This window comes from Lagopus muta, chromosome 4 (assembly GCF_023343835.1).
Source record: "Lagopus muta isolate bLagMut1 chromosome 4, bLagMut1 primary, whole genome shotgun sequence".
NCBI classification, from domain to species: Eukaryota; Metazoa; Chordata; class Aves; order Galliformes; family Phasianidae; genus Lagopus; species Lagopus muta.
The window spans coordinates 67,743,305-67,767,106 of record NC_064436.1 but is presented as its reverse complement, the minus strand read 5'-3'; the positions used below and the strand labels follow the sequence as shown (position 1 = coordinate 67,767,106).

The window sequence follows — 23,802 nt, the reverse complement described above, 5'->3', positions numbered from 1 at the left end:
AGCACGTATGCTGGGAGAGGAATACAGTTAGACAATAACATTCCTACAATATATTATTAATATGGAGTTATTTTCTGGATTAGTACTGTCAGTCATCTATGGAAAGTCGCTTTAGAATTCAGATGTCTGAAGTGCTATTAACAGACTTTCCTTATTTAATAATGTCAAATCTTAAATTCCTGCTTACTAACCACAGCCTTCCAGTAGCCTTCCAGTAGATAATATATGCAAACAACAGTGAGTAACTTTGAATGACACTTTCTATTAAGAATGACTTCTTAACTACACAGCCATGGAAGTTTAATTCAATGGGATTTACTCCAAAGAATGATCAGTTCATATTTCTGAGTTACGGAGGCTGGAACTTAGATGAGAAATGTATTATAATGTTTAAAAAAAAATAAAATTTTCTTGAAGTGTGTTGCTGAGCATTAAAAAAAAAAAAAAAAAAAAAGGCGATAAATTGGAAACTCCAGAGAGGAGTAAAAAATAAAATAAAATAAGGTACCAAAGGAAATAACAGGTATCATTTCAATCTAGACAGTAACAGGAAAGGGGATCTCTTTGCCTTATTCCTTTTTTTTGTCTATGATAACAGACCTTTATGTTAGTATGAAAAATGTTATGAGATGTCGTTATTCTCTGATCACACAGGATGTCTTCTTTATGTGTACTGCGCAACCACAAGCCAGGTTCAAACTGTCAGCAGGATGTTTTCAGTGAAGCTGAAAGGGAACAGTTTAGGGGATATTTGGTCAAAGCACAGAATCAGAATGGCCAGGGTTGGAAGGGACCTCAAGGGTCATGAATCTCCCACCCCCCTGCCACATGTAGGACCACCAACCTCCCTATTCAATGCTAGATCAGGCTGCCCAGGGCCCCATCCAGTCTGGCCTTGAACACATCCAGGGACGGGGCATCCACAACCGCTCTGGGCAGCCTATTCCAGTACCTCACCATTCTCTTGGTAAAGAATTTCCCCCTGATGTCCAGCCTAAATCTTCCCTCCCTCAACTTCAAACTATTTCCCCTCATCTGCAGTTATCTACCCTTTCACAGAGTTGATTCCCCTCCTGTCTGTAGGCCCCCTTCAGGTACTGCAGGCTGCAATGAGGTCACCCCGCAGCCTTCTCTTCTCCATGCTGAACAAGCCCAGCTCCCTCAGCCCGTCTTCATAGGGGAGGTGCTCCAGTCCCTTGGTGATCTTCATGGCCCTCCTCTGGACCAGCAGGAATAAAGCATGGTCAGCATCCTTTCTTTTCTCCAGCTGAGCAATCCTTATTGCTGTTCAATCAATACAGGAAGGTTGTTGTAGAAATGGCAAGGAAGAATTAGTCAATATCAAGGAAATATCAACTCTTCGCATACTTGTAGTTCTGCAGGTAACTTCTTTACATTCTTTTGTTATTTGAAACTTCTATTATGACAGCAGCTGGAGAATGTTGAGGAAGAATGCACTAATTGTTTTATTTTACTTTTTTGTGTTGTTGGAGTAAATTTTGCTGCAAATGAGAAACTTTTATAAGCTCTTAATGAGGCTTTATCATGTATGTTTATCTTTTGTAGTTGAATTGCTCATCCTTTTATATTGAAATTTGAAGAATGTTTTTCTTATTTCTTAATGAAGGTTGAAACTGAGGCACTATTCTTATTGAAACAATAAGTTGTCTACTTTACATGTTGCGTTACCTCTATGATTGCCATCCGCTGAAACTCATTTCTTTTGTAGACTTTGGTCGATGTTACAGCTTTTAATTAGTTTTTGCTTTGTGAGAAGTGAATGTTTCTGTATCTGTGTTAATAGTTAATGAGGAAAGGTGTGCTTGTTAAAAAGAAACTCTATTTCACAGGTTTATAAGTATCAGAGCTCATAAATTATTGACTGGAATCAGAGTCTGCCTAAGACTTATGTTGTGAATACGGAGTCCAGCTGGAGTCGTAACCATCTTTCTAGAGAGATGTAGGTTCTGAAAGATAATTAAATGTTATCTGATGTAAAAATGAGAATTGCTCTCACACTGACCGTGTTTACAGCAACTAGAAACTATCTCATACTTCACTATAATGATACATGCAGGTACTTTCAGTGCTGTGAAGCCGTATGGTTTATTTATTTTTTTTTTTTGCACAGAAATGGAAGCTGAATAATAGTGATTTTAGTTGATGCTAGATATTATCAGGTAATTCTGCTACTAAATATTTGTAAATGAGAGCATATTGAGGCCTGTAAAAGTGTGAGATTTGTAAATACACCAATCATTGAGTTCTGATATACCTCTCTTTTTGTGCAAGAACTACAAAGTTGTCTGCTAGTAATGCGGTGAAAATCTTTCACAGACTGTGAATTAATTTTATATAAACTTGCCAGTCTGTTGATTTTAATTGGTAGTAATTTGTCTGAAATTCTTTTCAATAAGGCAGTGAAACTTATTTTGAGAGTATTAGATGATATTGATAAGTGCAGAATGTGTTCCATATTGAAATCAACTTTGTAAAGTAGATTGCTATTGAAAGAGCAATTTCTGTACTCTTGATTGTTGTTCACTTAAGTTCTTTGTTTTGTAGTAGGGTAAGTAATTTGTCAGCTGAATGTGTTTTGTTTTTTTGTTTTTTTTTTTTTTAAACGACTTCTAACATTTTGGATTTTGGGTAAAGAGGACTTGATTTGAATCTTACTTAGGCAATGCATAAAATAATATTACTTTCCCAGTCTTAAAGTCTTCCAGTTACATGGGACTTCTAGTTGTTTTATTATTATTATAATTATTCCTGATTATAATGAAGGAAATAATTAAACTGTAGTTAGCATTTATTTGATCAGATTTTTCATTGTTTTTTAGTGGATAAACTAGCTAACAAGTGACGTGACTTGTCACCTCATAATTTTAATGCTTTCCATGCAGATTTCCAGTTCTGTAAGGCTGGTTCACATGCATCTTGCAAGCTGATAGATGGATTTTTCAGTCTGAATTTTTAAAAATGATGATAACTGTCTTAAATTTCCTGAAAACCTGAAATGGTAAACAACTGAGGATGGTCTAGAAAATCATTTTTTTTGTTTGTTTGTTTTTTGAATGAATACTACTGTTCTTGGTTTAAAATTGAGAAATCCTAGCTATTGCAGGGTACTTTTGTTTGAAAGACAGAATGTATTCCTTGTGTGGTGACTTGACCTTACCTGGTGATGAGCCACAGTGCTTGGGGAGAGTGTGCCTGCTCCTATTCATGGGCCACCGTTTCTGTTAAGAGAGAGCTCCAGTGAGGGCTCTGTCCAGGCTGCAGTCCCTTCAGAAAATCCCACCTGCTCTGGTGTTGTCCTTCATGGACTGCTTCTGCTTCACTGTGGTCTATTGCAAAAAATCAGGGGCTTTCAGAGGAACTTACCCTCCTTTTCTAAGTTTGGGATTCACAGATTTGTTTCTCAAACTGATTTTGCTGTGAAGTTGGTTGGAAGTAGCCTTGTTCAGCACGAGAGCCTATGGTCTCTTCTCACATACACCTTGAAGATCCCTGCTACCAAATCCATGCTTGGTAACATATCTGTCCTTAAGGGTGTAGGAGAGAAGGATTTTCTGAATTGAAATGTTTAATCACTCAACAGATGTGGCAGTGGTGCACCTGGGAGGTTTCTGGAGTAGTGGAACAAGATAAGCAAGAAATGTATGTGCATAGGAACAGCAAGTGTGCTACTCCCTAAAATTATATCAGTATTTTGACATTACACTATGAATATTCATGCATTTCATGCTGTTTTGTCTGTTCTAGGGAGTATGACTTCTGCAACATCACCTATCATTTTGAAATGGGACCCCAAAAGTTTGGAAATCAGGACTCTCACAGTAGAGAGGCTACTGGAGCCACTTGTTACCCAGGTGAGCATCTTGTGTTTCTTTTGTTTCATCCATTACCATGATGCTGTACTTACTCATTATATATAATTATCTTAATAATTGTAGATAATAAATTCTTAAGTAGTTTTTTGTTTGTGATCTCTAGAGGAAAACTCTGTTTAAATGTGTTCAGAAGTTCTAGTTCTAAATAATTTATAGTGTGAAGAGATGAGTGTTAATACAACAACTGTTTAGTTATGCTTGACTTTCATCAGCTGATAAGAAATTTATGAATTGGCCAATTTAAAGCTAGGTATCTGACTGGAGCACATGCCCTTGGTTTATTGAGTTGCAGTTGTACACAAATTCACATTGAAGACAAAAACAAACAACCTAATTAAACAAACTTTTTCATTTTTTTTTCCTACGTGGACTAAAATGGTATGACTTTGAGGTCCCTTCCAACCCTGACCATTCTGTGATTCTGTAACATGATGAATAATCATTAAGGTTGGAAAAGATCTCCAAGATACCTAGTACAACTGTCCACCTACCCTAGTCCAACCATCCACCTACCATCAATTTTGGCTGTAAACCATGTACCTCAGTGCCACATCTCCATGGTTCTTGAGCACCTCCAGGGGCAGTGACTTCATCATCTCCCTGGGCAGGTTATTTCAACACCTGGACCACTCATTTGGAAAAGCTTTTCCTAATATCCAACCTGACCCTTTCCTGGCTCAAAATGAGGCCGTTCCCTCTCATCCTATCAAACATATTCACATACATTACTGATATACAGTTTTTAACAAGAGATGACATTTTTCATGTTCAGAGAACATCCTTATATATCTATCAAGATATATATGTATCAAGATTCCTGTATTTGTACCGACATAAATATGCATGGACAGAGGCGGGGTAATGTGGACTGGAGAAATATGGCAGTAGATATCAAACTTCTGCCATCATTAGGGCAATCTGCTGAGATTGTTGTCTGGTGCACTTATTTTTCTATACTGCAGTTCATAATAGGTAGCTGGTTATGTAACTATCCTAGTAAGATGAGTTGCCCCATTATTTGAGCACAAATCATTTTTCTTCTAATAATGATAGCTATGATAAAAATGAAGAATTCCACCAATGCCATCTGTCCAACCACCTGTTACTAACAGTTTTCTCATAGGCATTGTGGATCCTGGGGATTGGTCTGCTGCATAGAAATTTTAGACCTTGTTTTGAGCATGAGACTAGACTTCATGATGGCTTTGTTTTTAAAATAAAACAGCTATCAAATATAAATCCCTACTACTTTAAGTCTCTAAAAATGATATCAATGTATACTCCTGAAAGATACTCGCTTTCTAAAGAAGTTAATCCTATTCTGAAAAAAAATTTGTCTCTCTACAAATTATTCTGGATGTGTATCTAATACTACATATAACTTTCCAGACTCAAAAGGAGGAAATGAATGTATGCGTATATCTATCTGTTGATGAAGTGATCATTAACTTTCATTATAAACGTTTGCATTTTTGCTGTTGATATGGAGGATGAGCTAAAATCAAGAAGTCATTGTAACATGAACTAAAAACTAGGTTGTGAGCTCTCTGTGAGTCTGGTTTGCCTGCTGGCACAGCAAGTGAGGCTGCTGTGCCACCACAGTCTGTTGCTGAAAAAAGTAAATTACAGAAGGGAGAATGCAACAGCAAAAGCTGCACTGTAATTTTGCAGTTTATGAATTTTCTTCGGTTGTTGGGTTTAGCTAGATTTTAATTTGATAGTGTTCCTCAACAAACGTACATACAGAAATTAGCAGTTGATGATGTGGATTTCTTCAACTGCGATTTCCAAGGTCCTTCCAGTTATTTTTTTACTTCTATATTTTCTATTTCAGTAGTGTGTCAGCAAGGCTAGAGGAAATAATATGCAATCTAGATGTACAAGAGTAATGTCTGCCTATTCCTTTATTCAAAGTTTCTGTATATTTCCATTCTAACTTGTTTATTTCAGTTTTCTAGATGGTTCTTTTTCATATGTTCATACATCTTGAACATGTGTTTTATTTCTTGTTCTAGAGAAATAACTGGTCTTACCTATTTTCCTTGTTTGAATCCATTAAAGTATGTTTGACAAAAGCATGTTTTGTGAGCCATATAAACACAATCTTGAAAGCTTCAAGTGAGAAGAAATGTGGTATCTTCAGAATGTATTTATCTGTTGCATTTTTAGATTAAGTTATTCAGTTTCTCTTTGTGTTTCTCAGACAAATTGACAACCATCCCAGCTTGAAAGATTTTTTTTTTTGTTCCTTCTTAAAACTATATAAACAGTCTGGTCAAGTAAGAATAGTATCTCGTTTATCTTTGTGCCTGAATGGCAGTCTGCTTATGCTGTGACTAGCTCCACAAGAACTGCACGAACACACTAGGTGCAATGACTTCAGTCTCCTTAAAAAATTTGAAAGTTATGCCCAAAGAGAACTTAGCTATTTTAGCAAATAAATAAAACATTTAATCTGTTCCTTTGGAACTCGTAAGTGCAATGAGGGTGGATAGTGATAGACAAGGGGGAATGGTTTTAAACTGAGACAAGGGAGGTTTAGTTTAGATATTAGGAGGAAGTTCTTCACTCAGAGGGTGGTGAAGCACTGGAACAGGTTGCACAGAGGTTGTGGATGCCCCATCACTGGAGGCATTCAAGGCAGGGCTGGATGTGGCTCTCGGCAGCCTGGTCTGCTGGTTGGTGACCCTGCACCTAGCAGAGGGTTGAAACTTGATGATCATGGTGGTCTGTTTCAACCCAGACCATTCTATGATTCTGTCATAGGTAGATTCTGTTCTATTGGTTGGCAGCCCTGCCCCCACAGCACATGTATTTGTTTTGATTTTTTTTTTTTTTAATTTTGTTTATAGCACCATCAGGATAAATCCATGTTTCATTTTGGCATCAGACTTGAGTATTTTAGAAGAATCTTTTGGTAACAAACTCCATATGATTTCTAAGTGTGCTTGAAAAAATGGAGACTGTGAGGCATTGGTCTGTCTTTAGGCTCCAAAAATGCTCATCAAACCTTTTTGTTCTCTTTAAGGTGTATATGGCGAAGGATTAAGGCTCTAAACTTATTATGTATATAGAGGCCCATAAACGTATGACAGATTTGCTGATGGTGGAAGATTCAGTGAATTCTGAAATTCTAGGAAGTAATGCAGAAATATGATCTGGATTTGAGAAAGAACACGGCAGCAAGTGAGGAGAACGGTGCATTAAAACTTAAATTCTAGACAAGTCCATTAGTGTTCCGGATGAGAAAATACGAATAACCTATGAATTGATTTAGGAGAAATTATAAGAAAGGAAGGTTGTCTGAGCTGGAGGCAAAAAAAAAAAATCCATTAACTGATCATGAGACCGCATTAGAAATGACAGAATTACATTTATTCTAGGCAGCCCTGAACTAGCAAACTAATTAAAACTTTCTCTGGCTGTCACAGGTCTAACAGTAGTGGAACTTGCTGGAGCACCCATTTACCCAGTCATTGTCTAACAGATGTACCCTGCCACGTCTTTTTTCACATCAGTGTTAGTGAGATTTATTTATTTAAAAAAAAATGATTCAGAAGAATAATTAGAATTTCCATTCTCAACTTTGTTGAAGTTAATAACTGAGATGTGCTTTTGTTCTCTGGCTTCGGTTTCACAAATAGTTACAAATAGAATCATAGAATTGCTCAGGTTGGAAAAGATGTTAAAGATCATCAAGTCCAACCACAACCCAACCATACTACCCTAACTCTAACATTCCTCTGCTAAATCATGTCCCTGAGCACCACATCCAAATGGTGTTTAAATACATCCAGGAATGGTGACACAACCACCTCCTTGAGGAGCCTATTCCAGTGCTTCACAACCCTTTCTATAAAGTGTTTCCTAATACCCAACCTAAACTTACCCTGGTGCAACTTGAGGCCATTTCCCCTCATCCTGTCACCAGTGAGAAGAGACCGACCCTGCTCTCACTGCAATCACCTTTCAGGTATTTGAAGAGAGCAATAAGGTCTCCCCTTGGCCTCCTTTTCCCCAGACTGAACAGCCCCAGTTCCTTCAGTCTCTCCTGATAGGGCTGATTTTCCAAGCCCTTCACATGCCTTGTTGTCCTTCTTTGGACCTGCTCCATCACATCACTGTCCTCTCTGTACTGAAGTGTCCAAAACTGAACACAGTACTCGAGGTTAGGCCTCACCAATGCCGAGTACAGGGGCAGGATGACTTCCCTCGTCCTGCTCACCACTCCATTCCTGATCCAAGCCAGGATGCCATTGGCTTTCTTGGCCACCTGGGCACACTGCTGGCTCATATTCAGCTGACTGTCCATCAGAACACCAAGGTCCATTTTCATCAGGCAGCTTTCTAGCCACTCTTCCCCAAGCCTGTAGGGTTGTCTGGGGTTGTTGCAACCAAAATGCTGGATCTGACACTTGGCCCTATTGGAACTCATACAGTTAACCTTGGCCCATCGATCCAGTCTATCCAAGTCCCTCCATAGGTAATTTTGTTTTCTGAGTTTATAACTGCTTGTAACTTTAATTCTTTGCAATATTTTTAGTTAAAATTAAATATGCAATATATATCCTTAACGGCTAGTGCCTCTTAGTCTCGGTTTCAAGCTAGTAAACAAAATGAATTACAGTTTGAGTTGTCAGACTGTGGGTGGCTATTGTAGGAAAGAAGAAATATATTTTTGTGAAGGGCTTAAGTACGTTTACCTGATATTTTATGTGTAGCTTGAAAAGATTGCTTGTGGAGATTGTCCATAGTGTCTCATGGGTTAGTTTTTTGTATCTAGGGGTTTTGCATAATAATTAAATGCAAATAGGAATTGTTGAGTCTTCCTCGTGTAGATTTTTCATGTCTGATTACATTTTCCTTTAGTCTGACATATTTTTGGCCTTCTAGTTTCACTGTGAGGAGACAATTCCATATTTCCATTCCTGATCACTTTTTTGTGTGTTTTACTTATTTTTTTTCTGCAGAAATATGAGGCCTGTTATAGTAACTTTGAAACAATAACATGTTTTACGGCAGACAGATGTCATTGTTTTTTTTTCCTTGCACATAGTATCAATCAATACAATGAAGTAACCTACATGAAAAATAAATGTGTCATAAGACAAAATTCCGAATAGTTTCAATTAGTGGAACTTTGTAGAAAATCATAAAAGAATTTGAGCCTAATTTAATCCCTTATGCAATCTATTTTGAAAGTGAACTGATTGCTATGAGAAACGTATTTATGTTTCTAACCCTTCAAATTATTCATATTCTATTTGTATTTGGTGAGCCTGGTCTTCATTACATTTCAACCATGAACCTGGTGCATTAATTAATCTCCACAGGAAATATATCATCGATTGCTATCATCAAGGAGCTGCCTCTGCACACACTCTCATTCAGCACAGAATACCTGTTGGAGGCTTAGTGAATGTGTACCCATGTTTAAAACAGGTTCCAGAAGTACATTTAGAGATGATGGAGATTGTATGGCTTAAGCACTTATTCCACTTGTGTTAGTAATTGTGCAGCATTTTTGTGCAATTTCTCTATTTGATAGCTGGATTCAGCTGAAACTATCTCCAGGACAGACTTAAAAGAAAATGACTTATGAAGGCTTTTTTTTTTTTTATCATTTGAGCTCAATTCAGTGACATTATAAGGTCCAATTTATTATGTTTTATTTGAACAACACTTATTTTCCAAATTGCAAAGCTATTTTCCATGAAATCTCTATTTCTGTTGATTCACGATGTTTTGGGGAGAGCAGGAGGTTGAGCTGTTCCAACGTGGGCTCATTATGTGATGCCCAATAGCAGCGAAGCTGCATCCTCTCAACAATTGTTTGGAATTTTTGTAACTGAAACTGAACTTCAAATCACAGTTAAAAAAGATTTCTTTGTTTAGAAGTTGCAGAATTCACCTTACTTTCTCTGACATTGTTATAGTCAACATTTAAAATACCATCTGAACGAAAAGTTATTAATTAATTTCAAGGCTGCTTTTTATTCTATTGCATTCTGCAAGAATGGTCTGCTGCAGTCAACTTTCTTTTTCATCATCAGATTTACTGACATCTGTGCCTCCCTTTGAACCTTAGTTGGGATATTCTTTGTACTTCTCAGAGTTTTTGTGCTGACTGAAAGGGCATCTCAGTGGATTTTATCTTTTCTATTAATGTTATCCCTGACTGGAAAATGGTGAACTATTTGTAGTATGTAGCATCCTGCAAGGTCTGGATTTTGTCAGTCTGTTTGCCTTCATAGAATCAGAGAATATACCATGATGGAAGGCACCCACGAGGACCATCAAGTCCAACTCCTGTCTCAGCACAGGACCACCCCAAAATATGTTTGAGAGCAGTGTCCCAGTGCTTCTTGAGCTCCAGCAGTTCAGGGCTGTGCCCTGTGAGGAGGCTGCCATCCTCACATCTCTTACCCTCCAGACCTTTCACCATCTTTGTAGCTCTCCTTTGGTCAATCTCTATAAGTTTTGTGATCTCTTACAATGACATTATTCACTATTAAAATATATTAATGTAGGTATCTGCGTATTTGGGCTCATGCGTATGCAGAATAGCATTTTCTGTGGGAAGAACGAAGGCTCAGGGGGTTCAGGGTTCAAATCTCATCCACTGCTCCAACTTAGAGCAAGCCAACACACTGGCAACTTCAGTCACAGAAGCAAACCAGTGTGGAGAGATGGTGAGAAAAAGTTGTTCATGCTGTGTCATAGCTGGAGATGTAAGTTTTGATAGGACTACTGTAGACATGCAGAAAATAGTGACTGAAAAAACTTATGGCTAAACAGAACTACTCTACTGCATGGCTTTGTATTTTTGCATTCTGCATTTCCTCCATTGAGAAGGGCTTTGATCTCAGTCAGCATTAGCAAATTCTTATCATTTAAGGTTACCAGGCAAGTCCAAAATGTTCTTAACTTTATTTGGTATGGCCAAAACCATTTTCATCATGGTATAACTTAAAAAAGAGATTACTACTTTCTCTCTTCAATCTGAGAGGTAGTGTTATTGATATTAATATTAATATATTAATGTGCAGTGAGTTCTGGGAAGGAATTTGCTGGGTGTCTTGGCTACTACAGTGAATATATATGTGTCATCTGACTTGATGCAGTTGTGTAGGTCATGTTATGGCTTTCTCTACTGTATAAGTGTAAGATGAGTGCTCTTTCCTCTCCACAAAGTTGATCTCAAAGAGTAAGACCCATCTATCTTTCTGAAGTCAGATTCTTTGAGTCCAGAGTTGTGACTGTAACCAGACAGCAAAAAGAAGCATACAGAATAAATATGCATTCAATGACAAGAAGATATGCAGCATGGTTTTAAAAAAAAAAAAAAAAAAGTGATTTGTGTAGACTGTATGCCTTTTAATGCTGCATCTAGACCTCATTGTTTAGGTAGCAGCAATACCAGTTGTAAGAAGAGCCTGAGGGTGTGTTGAAGTTTTCCCCACCGTGACTGAATAAAGGAGCATAACAGCAATGAGGCTACTGTCTTGATTAAAAATAAAAACAATTTATATTAAAAAAGAAAACAACAACAACAAAAAACCACCTGAGTATTAAGCTAGAATGAAAAGTAGGAAGTTTTGTCAGTATTTCTGGTTGCTGCTCTGTTGCAGCAATGAATCAATTGTAGTGGGGCAAGCAGGGGAGAGGGGGACTTGGATGAATCTTTCCCGTATGTGTGGAGTTTTCAAGAGACAAGAATTAGTGCAAACAATTGCAGAGCTGAAAGCTGGGAAGGTTGCTGAAATAACTTTCTTCTTGGTTGCTGAAACTGCAGTATGGGATTTTGAAGCTGGTCTATCTTTTCTCTAGTTTGGTTTTCCTACGTCCCACTTTCTTGCAAATGTTTCATGGAATAGTTTTCAGGAAGTGACATTCCTTCCAGGGATTTCCAAACAGTAAGCATGGTGTTCAGAATAATCTGAATAGTTTTCGTAAGGTATTTCCTCTACTTGTGTCCTTGAAGACATAGAGCAAGATGCAGCTAAGTAATGTTGATCTTTTTTTTTCTGTCCTCAAAAACCCAGCTCAGCTCGTTTTTAGTAATCCTGTTAGTTTACACAGGGTCATTGTTATAGAAGATCTAAAAGGGAAAGATCTAAAAGTTTTGAGGTAAAATTGACTTTGGTTGTGTAGTTGTAAATTCTCAGTGGTTTTGAAAAGCATAATTATATGTATTTCCAAAATAATGTGTCACTTCCAAAAGCTTTCTGTTCTAACAATGAATAGATAGAAATACGTTAGCAAATTAGTCTCTTTAGCGTCAACATGCTAATTAAAGCAGAAGATGCATACCGGGTGATGTTTTAAAAGGTGATCACATAATTATAACATTTTGCATTGATCAATGGGTAGGTGGCCTTGTTGTGAAACAAGCAATAGATTTATAGATTTTTCTTTTATTCTGATAAGCGAAATCTTGTTGGCATTGTAAACTTGTGCATATGAAAGTATTTTATGTTGTAGGCGGGTTATCTTGGAAGAAAAAACCACTTGCGAATTAAATGTATTAGAAATAAATATCATCAATCACACATACAAAAGGAGCAGTAAAAGTAGCAAAAGGTAAAGTGATCTTGAAATGGATCCAACTGGTGGGTATTGAATAAATTGAGGGAGATGGTATTATTGTTACAACAAAGCATTAATTAGATTATTATTGGAAGGATTCCCTGTTCTCAGAAATGATGTTGACAAATTGGATACGGATCAAGGAAGATTAGGTGAGTGATTCAAGTTTTGTCTTTTAGTGGTACTCTAATGACTTGGGATGTATTTCATTTCTATGTAGGTTTATTAATAAAGAGAAATTGTGTTAAGTTAAGGCGCACTACAGATTTACAGGCTATTTCTGGTAGTGTCCAGAGAGTTATTTTAGAACTAATTTAAAATTTCAAATATATGATTCATGCTCTGAAATGAAAATGTTCCAACATGAAAGTGATATTCAGCAAGAATTCTGGTGTACTGCTTTAGAAATCTAAGAGGCGCTGTGATCTCAAGCAGTATGAGTTCCCTATGTACACTTCTGATGAGTTCTATAGTCTTTGGAACAGATTTGGGTATCCAAGTTTGTAATCCTTTTTAGCTTCATTCTTGAAAGTAATTTTAAGAACTTCTTTATTATTTTTCAATAACTTAATTTGCTGGGTATCATCATCAATCTGTATCAGACTACAAAATAAGCTTGATTGTTAAAAGAATATGCTAATTACAAGACTTTGCTTTGAAGTGTTAATTAACCTAATTATATGAGATCCATGTTCTGAAAAGCAGTGGTAATTTTTTCAATTCACTTCAAAATCTAAAGACTGACTTTACATTGAGTTAAAAGAATCCAGGGTATAGATACATTGATAAGGTATTTATTTTGTTTCCTGTATTAATTGTTTAGGAATATTGATTCTAATGGGTATACACCTTTGTACAGATCCAAATACATGTAAGTATATTTAGTTATGTTTGATTTGTGTTGTAAAATGCAATAGTATGAAGCTAACCAGAGCTGAGCCTTTGGGATATTTTGAAGAGGATATTGCTTTGCAGTTAGAGAAATTTAGATATGAATTTTGTTTTTGTTTTAATCATGTGGTGAGAATTGCAGAATTGTTACTCCTGTTTGTAAACTGATTGTAGTAGCCCTTCCTACAATTTCATAAATAGGCAGTGTTCTCTAATGTTGTGTGCCTGAGCAGCAAATGCTCATAGTTTGAGGAAGCATCTTCTCCAAGTAGTGTGCAACTCTTGAAGAGTGGTAGCCCCAGCTCTCTCAGACTCTCCACACAGAACAGCTACTCCAGTCCTTTGATTATTTTGGTGACCCTCCATTGGACTCTTTCCAATAGGTCGAGTTCTGTGTTGTACTGCGGTCCCCAAAACTGCACCCAGTATTCCAGCTGTGTTCTGCAGTAAAATGAGTATAACATAAGATGTATGACAGTGTGCTGACCTTTCAGGTTGTGAAACTGCAAGCTAAACTAAACCTGTGTTTGTGAATATCGTATTGTTAGACAAGTGCATATAGACAATTTTGCCACATTTAAAGGTGGCATTACACCTCCCACTATGGTACAGGCTTGTTTTTCCTCTTGTTTCAAATCTTACCTCCTTCTACAGATGGTTAAAATGTAAGTTTTTCAAAGAAGGGTTTTGAAGAAATAAGACTTGCAACTGGAATTAATTTTCCTTGTTTGTTTCATATTGCTCCATAGTAATGGAAATATGTCTGCATATGCTAATAGTAAATTCTTTTATTAGAAGGTGTTCATACAGAAGCATAATGAACCTAAGCATACTGAACAGTTACAGAATATTGAGTTGTTTCCAGGGGATACATATTAACCTATTCAATTTTTCCCAGCAAATTGCATATATTTACACTCCACAGTTGAGAATGATTAAGCTTTTACTCTCCTTGAAATATCTTAATTAAACATATATTATCTTGTAAGGTTATTCTAATACAGGTCCAAAATAGGGGAAGCTTGCACCTCTTCATTCTTGAGTACACCTCTTCATTTTTGAAGGGAATCTTAGAATGGCTTAGGTAGGAATGGACTTGAAAGATCATCTAGTTCCAACCAAGTGAACAGATTGATTATTATTTTCTTGTGCCACTGGCAGATAGTTTTCACTTCTCTGAAAAAGGAATTGGATTCAAAAACTTAAGGAAAATGCATGCATGAGGCACAATGTATATTCATCTCTCTCTTTCTTCCCTGTCTTATACTTAAGTCATATTCTTTAAATCTGCTTCCTTCATTCTACCACACAAGGTCTCTGAATGTTTTCGAGAACCTGCTATATTCATACTTGTATTTTTTTTGAAACCAAGTGACGCTGTGCTTTCACATATATGCAGTATGATCTCATTTGCTATTGGAATGTGGTGGGTTTTAAAAGTTGGTGGCAGTATTTTCATCCTTTATAAAAGGGGAAGTGGACTTTGAGAAGTTTCTGCCTGACATAATGGAAGTACTTTTTAGAGTAACTGAAAAAGTGCAACTTTATTCTTACTATAAGACTGGCTACTATCAGTTGGCTCATTTTTATAGTGGTCCATGCCAGGTAAAATAAGCTTTTTTATGAGCAAATTGCATGAAGAATAAACTCCCTGTCAAATAGACACCTGTGTTCATGACACTGAATTCAACAGGGCTTTAACTGGCTTGCTCAAGTCCATGTTATATCAATTATTTCCAACCAGGAATGAATACACCTTATAGACATGCCAGCTCATTAGGAACGTATGTTTGACGGCACTATTTGCTGAGATCAAGAATTGAGGACTGATAAGGTAGTGTACACATTTGGACAGAACAAGAAATGCCAGGCTCTAGGCTGCATCTAGCTGTTCTTCCCAGTGTGGCAGACAGATCTGGAAAGAAAATTTTCTCTTCCCTTGCTGGTTTACCTTGGCAGGTAAAAAGTAAAAAGACCCTCAGTAAATTCGCAGATGACACCAAATTGGCTGGAAGCGTGGATCTGCCTGGGGGTAGCGAGGCCCTATAGAGGGATCTGGACAGGCTGGAGAGCTGGGCTGGAGCCAATGGGATGAGTTTCAACAAGGCCAAATGCCGGGTCCTGCACTTTGGCTACAACAACCCCAGGTGACGCTACAGGCTTGGGGCGGTGTGGCTGGAGGACTGCGTAGAGGAAATGGACCTGGGGGTATTGATTGATGCTCGGCTGAACATGAGCCGACAGTGTGCCCAGGTGGCCAAGAAGGCCAATGGCATCCTGGCTTGCATCAGAAACAGCGTTGCAAGCAGGAGCAGAGAGGTGATTGTTCCTCTATATTCAGCACTAGTGAGGCTGCACCTCAAGTACTGTGTCCAGTTTTGGGCCCCTCACTGCAAGAAAGATATTGAGGCCCTGGAATGTGTTCAAAGGAGGGCAACAAAGCTGGTGAGGGGTCTGGAACACAGGCCATATGAGGAGAGGCTGAAGGAGCTGGGAATGTTCAGCCTGGAGAAGAGGAGGCTCAGGGGAGACCTCATTGCTCTCTGTAACTTCCTGAAGGGAGGTTGTAGTGAGCTGGGGGTCGGCCTCTTCTCTCATGTCATTAGTGATAGGACCAGAGGGAATGGCTTCAAGCTATGGCAGGGGAGATTCAGGCTGGACATTAGGAAGTACTACTTTTCAGAAAGGGTGGTCAGGCACTGGAATGGATGCCCAGGGAGGTGGTGGAGTCACCGAGCCTGGGGGTGTTCAAGGAAAGGCTGGATGTTGTGTTGAGGGACATGGTTTAGTGGGAGCTACTGGGAATAGGTGAACGGTTGGACTGGATGATCTTGAAGGTCTTTTCCAACCTTGGGGATTCTATGATTCTATGATTCTAATTGAGAACATTGTTTTCTAGATCATTTTTCGTTGGTTTTTCATGGGATCATTTGACTTTCAATCTCTTTCTCTGTTAGAGACTTTCCTGTGTTCCCTGCTTGGTTGCCTTTCTGGTTTTATAGGTTGTTTTTCGCAGTAAAGCATAGGGGGTCAAGTGTTGGCCTCCCCTTCTCTGTCAAAGTAAAACCTGTACTCTATCATCGTTCTTGAGCCATCATTTTTCTGACTGTTACTTAAAATTGAAAAAGCCAGACTTGTTTTTGGTGTGCAAACCTGGTAACATAAAAGGCTTACATTCTTTTTGCTGTACTCTGTTATGCAATTATATTTTGTTATTCAAAATTATTTGGACAGAAAAATTAGTCGTACATGTTACTATTAAAGCCTGTCAACTATCACAGGAACGTACCAGTGATATGTGGTTGATGACCCTGCCCACAGCAGAGGGAATGAAACTAGATGATCTTTGAGATCCTTTTCAACACACGCCATTCTATGATTCTATGATGTGCTGTACAAAATGAACTGATGTAACTCAAAAGTTGTTTCTTTTTCTCTCAGAGTTCATATTGTGAGTGCTTTCCTTCATTTCTGTTTTAGTTTGCTTTAAATGTTATGTGCAAAGTAGCAGGAGGTATTAAAGAAAAGGATGTAGGGGCTTGTCTGTGGTGCTAACAAAATGGCTGCAATTGTACTGGTCTTTGTGGTCTTTAGATTTCTTTAAGAACTATAGCACACAAACTGCAGGAGGATTGGAAATTATTACCACATGCCTCATTCTAGAGCTTTTGTGGGTGTTTAAACTTTCTGAACAAAAGTTACTAAGCGCTTGGAAAACGAAGGTTGAAATTTTGAGCTCAGTGTAGACTTCACTGCATAATATTTTATACATCTTTAAAGGGAGCTTAGTACTGCATGTGTTCTTCACACTTCTCAGCCTTCTTCATTGAACTATGAATTTTCGAGAGCAAAATTGGTATAATCAAGTTGTACAATCATGTTCTCTATTCAAGTGATTGGCCCTGTAGTTTTCATACTTCAAAGAATGTCCTCAATTAACCGTAGGAATGTAGCTCTTTCTGTTTTTTTCTTTTGTTTTGTTTCTTGCATTTGCAATTGTTTAGTTTTCACAACCCAGCAACAGCCCTATGGGCTGGATGAGCTAGCAAGGATGCTAAACGTCCACAGGTCATTTATTTCACATCTCTCATGGAAATGAGATAGAATTTCTACGCTCCAGGCTTTCTAAAAGAATTGTGACAGAAACTAAGTAGAAATAAAGTTGGTGTTATTCTTCTCTATTCATCTACAATGATCACAATCACACAGTGGTTGAGATTGGAAGGAGTTTATAGAGATTATCAAACCTTGCCCTGACAGGAATACCCATAGCTGGTTCCCATGCCTGTGTCTGGGTGCCTTTTGGACATTCCCAGGATAAGGAAGACCCCTCAGTTCTCTGGTTCCTGTGCTGATGCTTTGGCACCTGCCCAGCACAGCAGCTCTGTGTGATGGGCATGGGGAGCTCCTGGTCTTCCAGGTTCTGCCCACTGCTTGTGGGCCTGGCCCTGGGCACTACCTAGCTGGGTCTGGCTTCCTCCCCTTGCACCCCAGTGTTTCCAGGTCTTTCTGGTACATAAGGATCCAGATATTGCTAATGCTGCTTGGCATTGAAACAGGATGGTCTGCTGTCCACCGCCATTCCTTCAAGACTGCTGTGGAATTGTAAAGTCATAGAATCCTTAGAGTTGGAAGGGTCCTTTCAAAGGTCATCTAGTCCAACTGCCCTACAGTGAACCGATAAGTAAAGTTGACATTGTTTCTGGTGACGTAGATATAAGCCACCACAGAGTGCAGCTGAAGAGCTGCAATTAGATCAACAGGTATCACTGACAATGCATTTGCAAGCTGATAAAAGTACTATAACTAACTAATAATTTGACACTTAGCTGTCATGGAAATGAGGCCACTATTCTTGTGAGGAATCAAAGCGCAAGTTGCTATATATGGCCTTAAGTGTGATGATCATAACAGTTTTTGTTTTGTATATCTAAAAATAATCGATGCAGTAAGATAAAAGCTAATACTATCTTCACATGTACTCAGCAATCCATTACTCCATTAATTCCTCTGTCCCTCTGCTACTTGAGATCGAGGACTTCAATGAGTGCAGCACTTTTGTTAGAAGTACTATTCTCTGGTGCTGTATCTTTTATTTCTGTACTAAAATCTTGTGTGTTATTAAGTGACCTTTTAATAGGTACATAATACAGCCACATCCAATTGTGGTTAATGAGTCATTAGCCAAAGAGGTGACTGTGACCAAGTTCCAAAGGAGAGATAGTAATATAAAGAGATGCCATTGGAACAGTCAGTGGTCATAGACATAATTTTTGAGAATCCTGAGGAAAATGTCAGACACTTCATTTTTGAGGTAGTATTTTCTTCATAGATCTCAATTCTGAAGAAGCGTTTGGCTCACTAATTTTTTATTTATTTTTTTTTTAAAAAAAGCAAACCTAAAATGATAGCAGAGAATTTCTCTGTGCTAATTTTGGAACCACTTGAAATTTCAGAGCTGCTTTGAAGGACAAAACCTTGACCTGAAAGGATTATCTGCTAGTGCTTCTGCTGACCTAAACCTTGGGGCTTTCAGTAGATTTGATACCAGAGGTCTTAACAAAGGTATTATAAGGAAGCCAATGGATCTTTAGTTAATGTAACATAGTCTTCTCATCTTGTCCTTCTTGTTTTCCTTCCAGTCCTTTACTTTTGCCAATTGCCTGTTTCTGTCCCCAGTCACCATTCTGTGCCAAAACACCAATAAAACTTATGAATCGTATGTCAAGCAAATGTAATTAAATGCATTTGAACTTGAAAGAAAACTACTGAAAATATACAAGCTTTCGTTCTTTATGGACTGGAAATTTAGTGAGGAAAAACAATTTTATGTCTTTAGAAGTGATGATTTTAGAAGTTAAATTTTAGATTTTAGCTTCTTGTATTAATTTTATTCAGGACTGTCTTATTTCTCTCTACTAACCATTCTGTGTACTCCTTCAAACGCATCCTTTGGCCAAAGAATTTGTAGCTATTACATCATCAGCTGTATCCTGTGATAATTTCTCTACTTTTTTCTACTTCCTGGTATAGTATCAAGGGACTCTAAGTTCTTTTAAAATCAATGCATTTACAAAATTACTGCTCATTTTAAGCCTGAATTTCTTTGTGCCTTTTTCTTTTATATCACACTCCGTGGTGTTCCTTGTTTTTTCTTTTTTTTCTTCCAGATGTAAAAGTTTGTCTTTTACAGTAGGATTGTCGTGTTCCTGAGGACTCCCAAATAACATCTGGTTCCGAAGTTGTTCTCTTCGCTCTGACAAAGCTTTTAAGTTGTTCTGTTTTTATAACAGAAAAGGCTAGTAACCGGCAGGGTTACATGTTCTGGTTCTGAAATTCTTGTTTTCAAGAAAATGCTTTTGGTTAACAGCCCTGGAACGGGCTGCCCAGGGAGGTTGTTGATGCCCCGTCCTTGGACGTGTTTAAGGCCAGGCTGGACGGGGTCCTGGGCAACCTGATCTGAATGTGTATGTTTGGTGGCCCTGCTAGGCAGGGGGGTTGGAACTACATGATCCTTGGGGTCCCTTCCAACCCGGGTGATTCTGTGATTCTGTGTGATTCTATTGTGTCTGTTTTAATCAGCTGGTTATATATCGAGTTTCATAAGACTTAGTGGAATCTCATTCATTCTTTGGAAAATCACAGTCATATAACAGCTTTTTCTGTAAACCTGGCAGTCTGAACTTCACATTTAATGACTTATTGTTCACCGAACTGATGGCAAATCCTTTGGAAATGGATATTTTGGATTCTCTGTATGAGTCAACTTGCAAATACCACTATGAAGAACAGCAGTGAGTCAGCCACTCTTCCAGTGTGTTTTGTGACCATCAGCAGAAAGCTAAAGATTCAGTGGTTGCGTATGAAGATGATATATATTTGAATATAATATATATAAAGATCATGTTTCCCCATCACACTACCCACTGCTGTATAGAACATTATCTTTGCTAATGTCCTTGTCAACAGTTGCGGTAGTTTATATGATGTATGCTTTGAGTTACTGTGATTTCCTGTGTGAGTGTATGATACAGCGAACCCTCCATACGAGATAATACTTCTAGCAGCACAGCCTATGAACACTCTGCAAGAAGCTTATTTAGTCAGACAATGAGTGTGTGTGATCAGCATGCAGTTTCACAGAAGTCCAACAGGGAAGCTTATGTTGGGTTTCTGCATTTCCATTTATGCAGGGGGGAACTATCAGAAGGATAATTGTTTCATCAAAATGTGCCGTATGTTGGGTCCATTAAAGTTCTACTTTCATCCACTGAGAGTGTGGCCCACTTGATATTCATAAATCCCTTATTAACACTTACATTTTATACTACTCATATCTCATTTTTATTTTTCATGAGATTTTTGGAGCTGCTTGTTCTTGTAAATTTATTTACTGCAGTATTAATTTAGCGACTCTTGTACATGATACAGAAGAACTTTATAAAACTATGATAAGAGCCTTTTTATTGAGTTTTGCTCTTGTTTGACACATTTGCTTTTTAAATAACTAAATCTGTATATTTAATACAGTTCTGTGACTTCAGTAGACTTCTAGGTTTTAATGTTTTACATTTAATGAACATCCTATCTTGTTATAAGGTACGTCAATGAAAAAAATAACATTAAATTTTCCATGTTGATAAAGACAGTACATTTTGTTCACCGTATTAATCAATTCTGATTAATCACCTTAGTCCTGAACCTCTGTTTTATGGCAACAATCATATATTCCTCTGTTACTTTTCCTGTTAGGAGGAGATCTTTTAGTGGTTCCTTCACTTCTTCATGACCTATTAATCACTTCTCCCAACCTCCCCCCCCAAAAAAATATTTGATCAGGTTATTTAGTTCTGGTCTTAAGTGAAATTAGAAACTATATTTTGCATGTATGTCCCATGTTAGGAATTGCATTAAGTTGTATTCCCAGCACAATTTATATTCTAAAACTGGTTCTGTTTAGAGATGAGATGTGTACAGTTGCTCACTCTTTATCAGGTATTTCTGTTTGAAAGGTCCACACAAGGAAACATGAGCCAGCTGATCAATTCCCATGCATATGGTAGCAAAAAATCAGCCCATTTGCATGTGCAGGGGTGGGAATATATGGTGCAAAGCAAGTGGGGAAAATAAAGCAACCACTGGAAAGCAAGATGCTGTTAGAACAGGTCCTCATAGTCTTGCTTTACTTTCCTGAGCATGCATCCAAAACAAAGAAACAACTTGAAGACTCATTCTCTGAAGGTAGATCTTTGTATGATGATAATGCTGTGTAAAAGATATTAGCATAATTTAGTTCTAGTAAAAATCAGACCTACTTTTGCTTTGCTTCCTAAATGGCTGAAAGGAAAAAAACATTCCTAGATATGGCAGATGAGCAATCTCCTTCTCTCTTCAAAGGAGAAGAGAGCTAACAAAAAATACTGCTTTTGGATAGTTCTGTAGGTGTTCAAAATTTATAGAGCTGAAAGGAGATGTTGCTATCATTGTGAGATCTTTTTTGAGGTGCTATAGTGTTGAAATGATCATATATCCATGTGCTTTAAGTAATTTTATTGTATGATGCCATTACTGTATAGACTTCTATCAATGTTTGCTTTTTATTCCAGAAAAATATTTATGCTTAAGTTGCTGGTTTAGGATCTGTATTGCATAAAGCAATAATGTGTTACTTATTATAGTTTGATATAAGAGATGGAAATTTGAATATTCTTTTCATCCAGAAACAGTTGCTCACTAGACTTTTAGAATAAATAGACTGTGGAGACTGTGTAAAGACATACTATTTAAAAGTAGTTACTCTGGGAGAGCATCTACTCTGTGTTTGCTTAATTTACTCACAATGCCAGCTTTTTTTTACTGTATGGGTGGGGGAAAAAAAAAAATAATTGGGAAAAGATCCTATGAGCTTTAAAGTGGTTTCTATTTATTGTTCGCTCTGGGATTCTGCAGTAGAGAGATTGATTAGGAGAGGTGAGGCTGTGTTCAGGAAAACGTTTGAAATGACAATATAAACTAAGCCAATTGTAGACTCACAGAGTGGTTGGGTTGGAAGCAACCTTAGAGCCCATCCAATCTCAACCTCTGCCGTTGGCTGCCTGCTATCAGATCATGTTGCACAATGCCCTGTCTGATCTGCCTTAAGCACCTCCTGGGATGGGGTATCCACAGATCTTCTGGGCAGCCAACTCATGGAACAGTCTTTCTTTTGTTCCTTTGTGTTGCTTTTAGGGGTGCAAGACATGGAGGTGCTTGGTGACTTTGAAAAAAGAACTGTAAATCATTGCACAAATAAAAAATTTAGAGTAATAATTGGTCTAGAAATGGTAGAACCTTTATTGATGTCCTTTTTCACAAACATGTAGTAGAATCCGTAAATCCAGAGTGCTTAACGGGAACAAGTGGGATGTTGTAAATTCATGCAAATTTATAACCACTTGAAAACAGAGGATTAGTTGTAGATTGTTTCAAGTACTTGCTACATATTTCTTTGTTTATGAGCTTGATAGGATTTCAATTCTCTACTTTTTAGTTCTGACAAGTTTGTATTGTTAGAAATATTGTGGCTAAGAAGATATCTTTCTGATTTATAATGTGGTTCCTCATAATTCTATTGCACGACTATGGGATTTACTGCAGGCAGTGTGCTGGTTCATCCTTATTTGATTTATGAGAACAATTTAAACTTCTGTTAATCCTACTATAAGTGGTCGTTTTATCTTAAATATGTTTTTAAGTGCCATACCAACTATAGGTATTTTCTTGATGTCTCCTTAGCAGGAAGTGTTGCTTTCAGTTTCCTAAGAATTTTAGTTTTATGTTCTTCAGATATCTTTGGAGTTGTTTTAAAACAAGTATGCTTTTATAAATTGCCTCACAGAATCACAGAATGGCTAGGGTTGGAAGGGACCTAAAGGATCATGAATCTCCCACCCCCCTGCCAAATGCAGGGCCACCAACCTCACATGCAGGGCCACCAACCTCCTTCAAGTATAAGTAAAATCCAGACACCTGGAGTAAATGTGCAAGTACTTTTTTCTTGCGAAGGAACTTTATAACCAAAGGTCTTTTTTTTTACATATGCATTTTTATTAGAATGTAGACTCTACCTTTAAAATTCAAATTTTCTAGATATTAGGATAAAAATTAGTCTTTTGGAAGCTGCAGAAGGCAATTGAAAAATGCTGCAGCAGTAGGGGTGTTTATTGCCATACACTGTCACTGCATGAGTAGCGTTCTACGTGACTCTCACAGCCACTCTATAAACCATCTTTGCATTTGAATTGAATGCAGTAATAGGTCTGGATATATTTATTACTGTTTGCTTAATGTGTTGGTGGAGCTGAATGACCCATTTGATTGGCAGTGTTTAAAAAGGTTTTCAGATAGGAGTATGTTTTTTAATGCTCTGGTAGACGAATAATTTTTTGGT

The 23,802-nt window shown here is 37.7% G+C and overlaps 1 protein-coding gene across 6 annotated transcripts in view; it reads left to right on the top strand.

The window, feature by feature from the left end:
* CTNNA2 (catenin alpha 2) overlaps positions 1–23,802 on the top strand; it is a 456,804-nt gene that overhangs the window by 59,666 nt on the left and 373,336 nt on the right. For 5 of the 6 annotated variants that reach the window (XM_048942164.1, XM_048942165.1, XM_048942167.1 and 2 more), the window contains one exon: positions 3,766–3,872. In XM_048942164.1, the coding sequence (XP_048798121.1) occupies positions 3,771–3,872 (102 nt within the window). In that variant the 5' untranslated portion in view covers positions 3,766–3,770. Of the gene's footprint in view, positions 1–1,941; positions 1,961–3,765; positions 3,873–23,802 lie in introns of those variants that run through there. The other variant, XM_048942168.1, reaches the window with a different exon arrangement.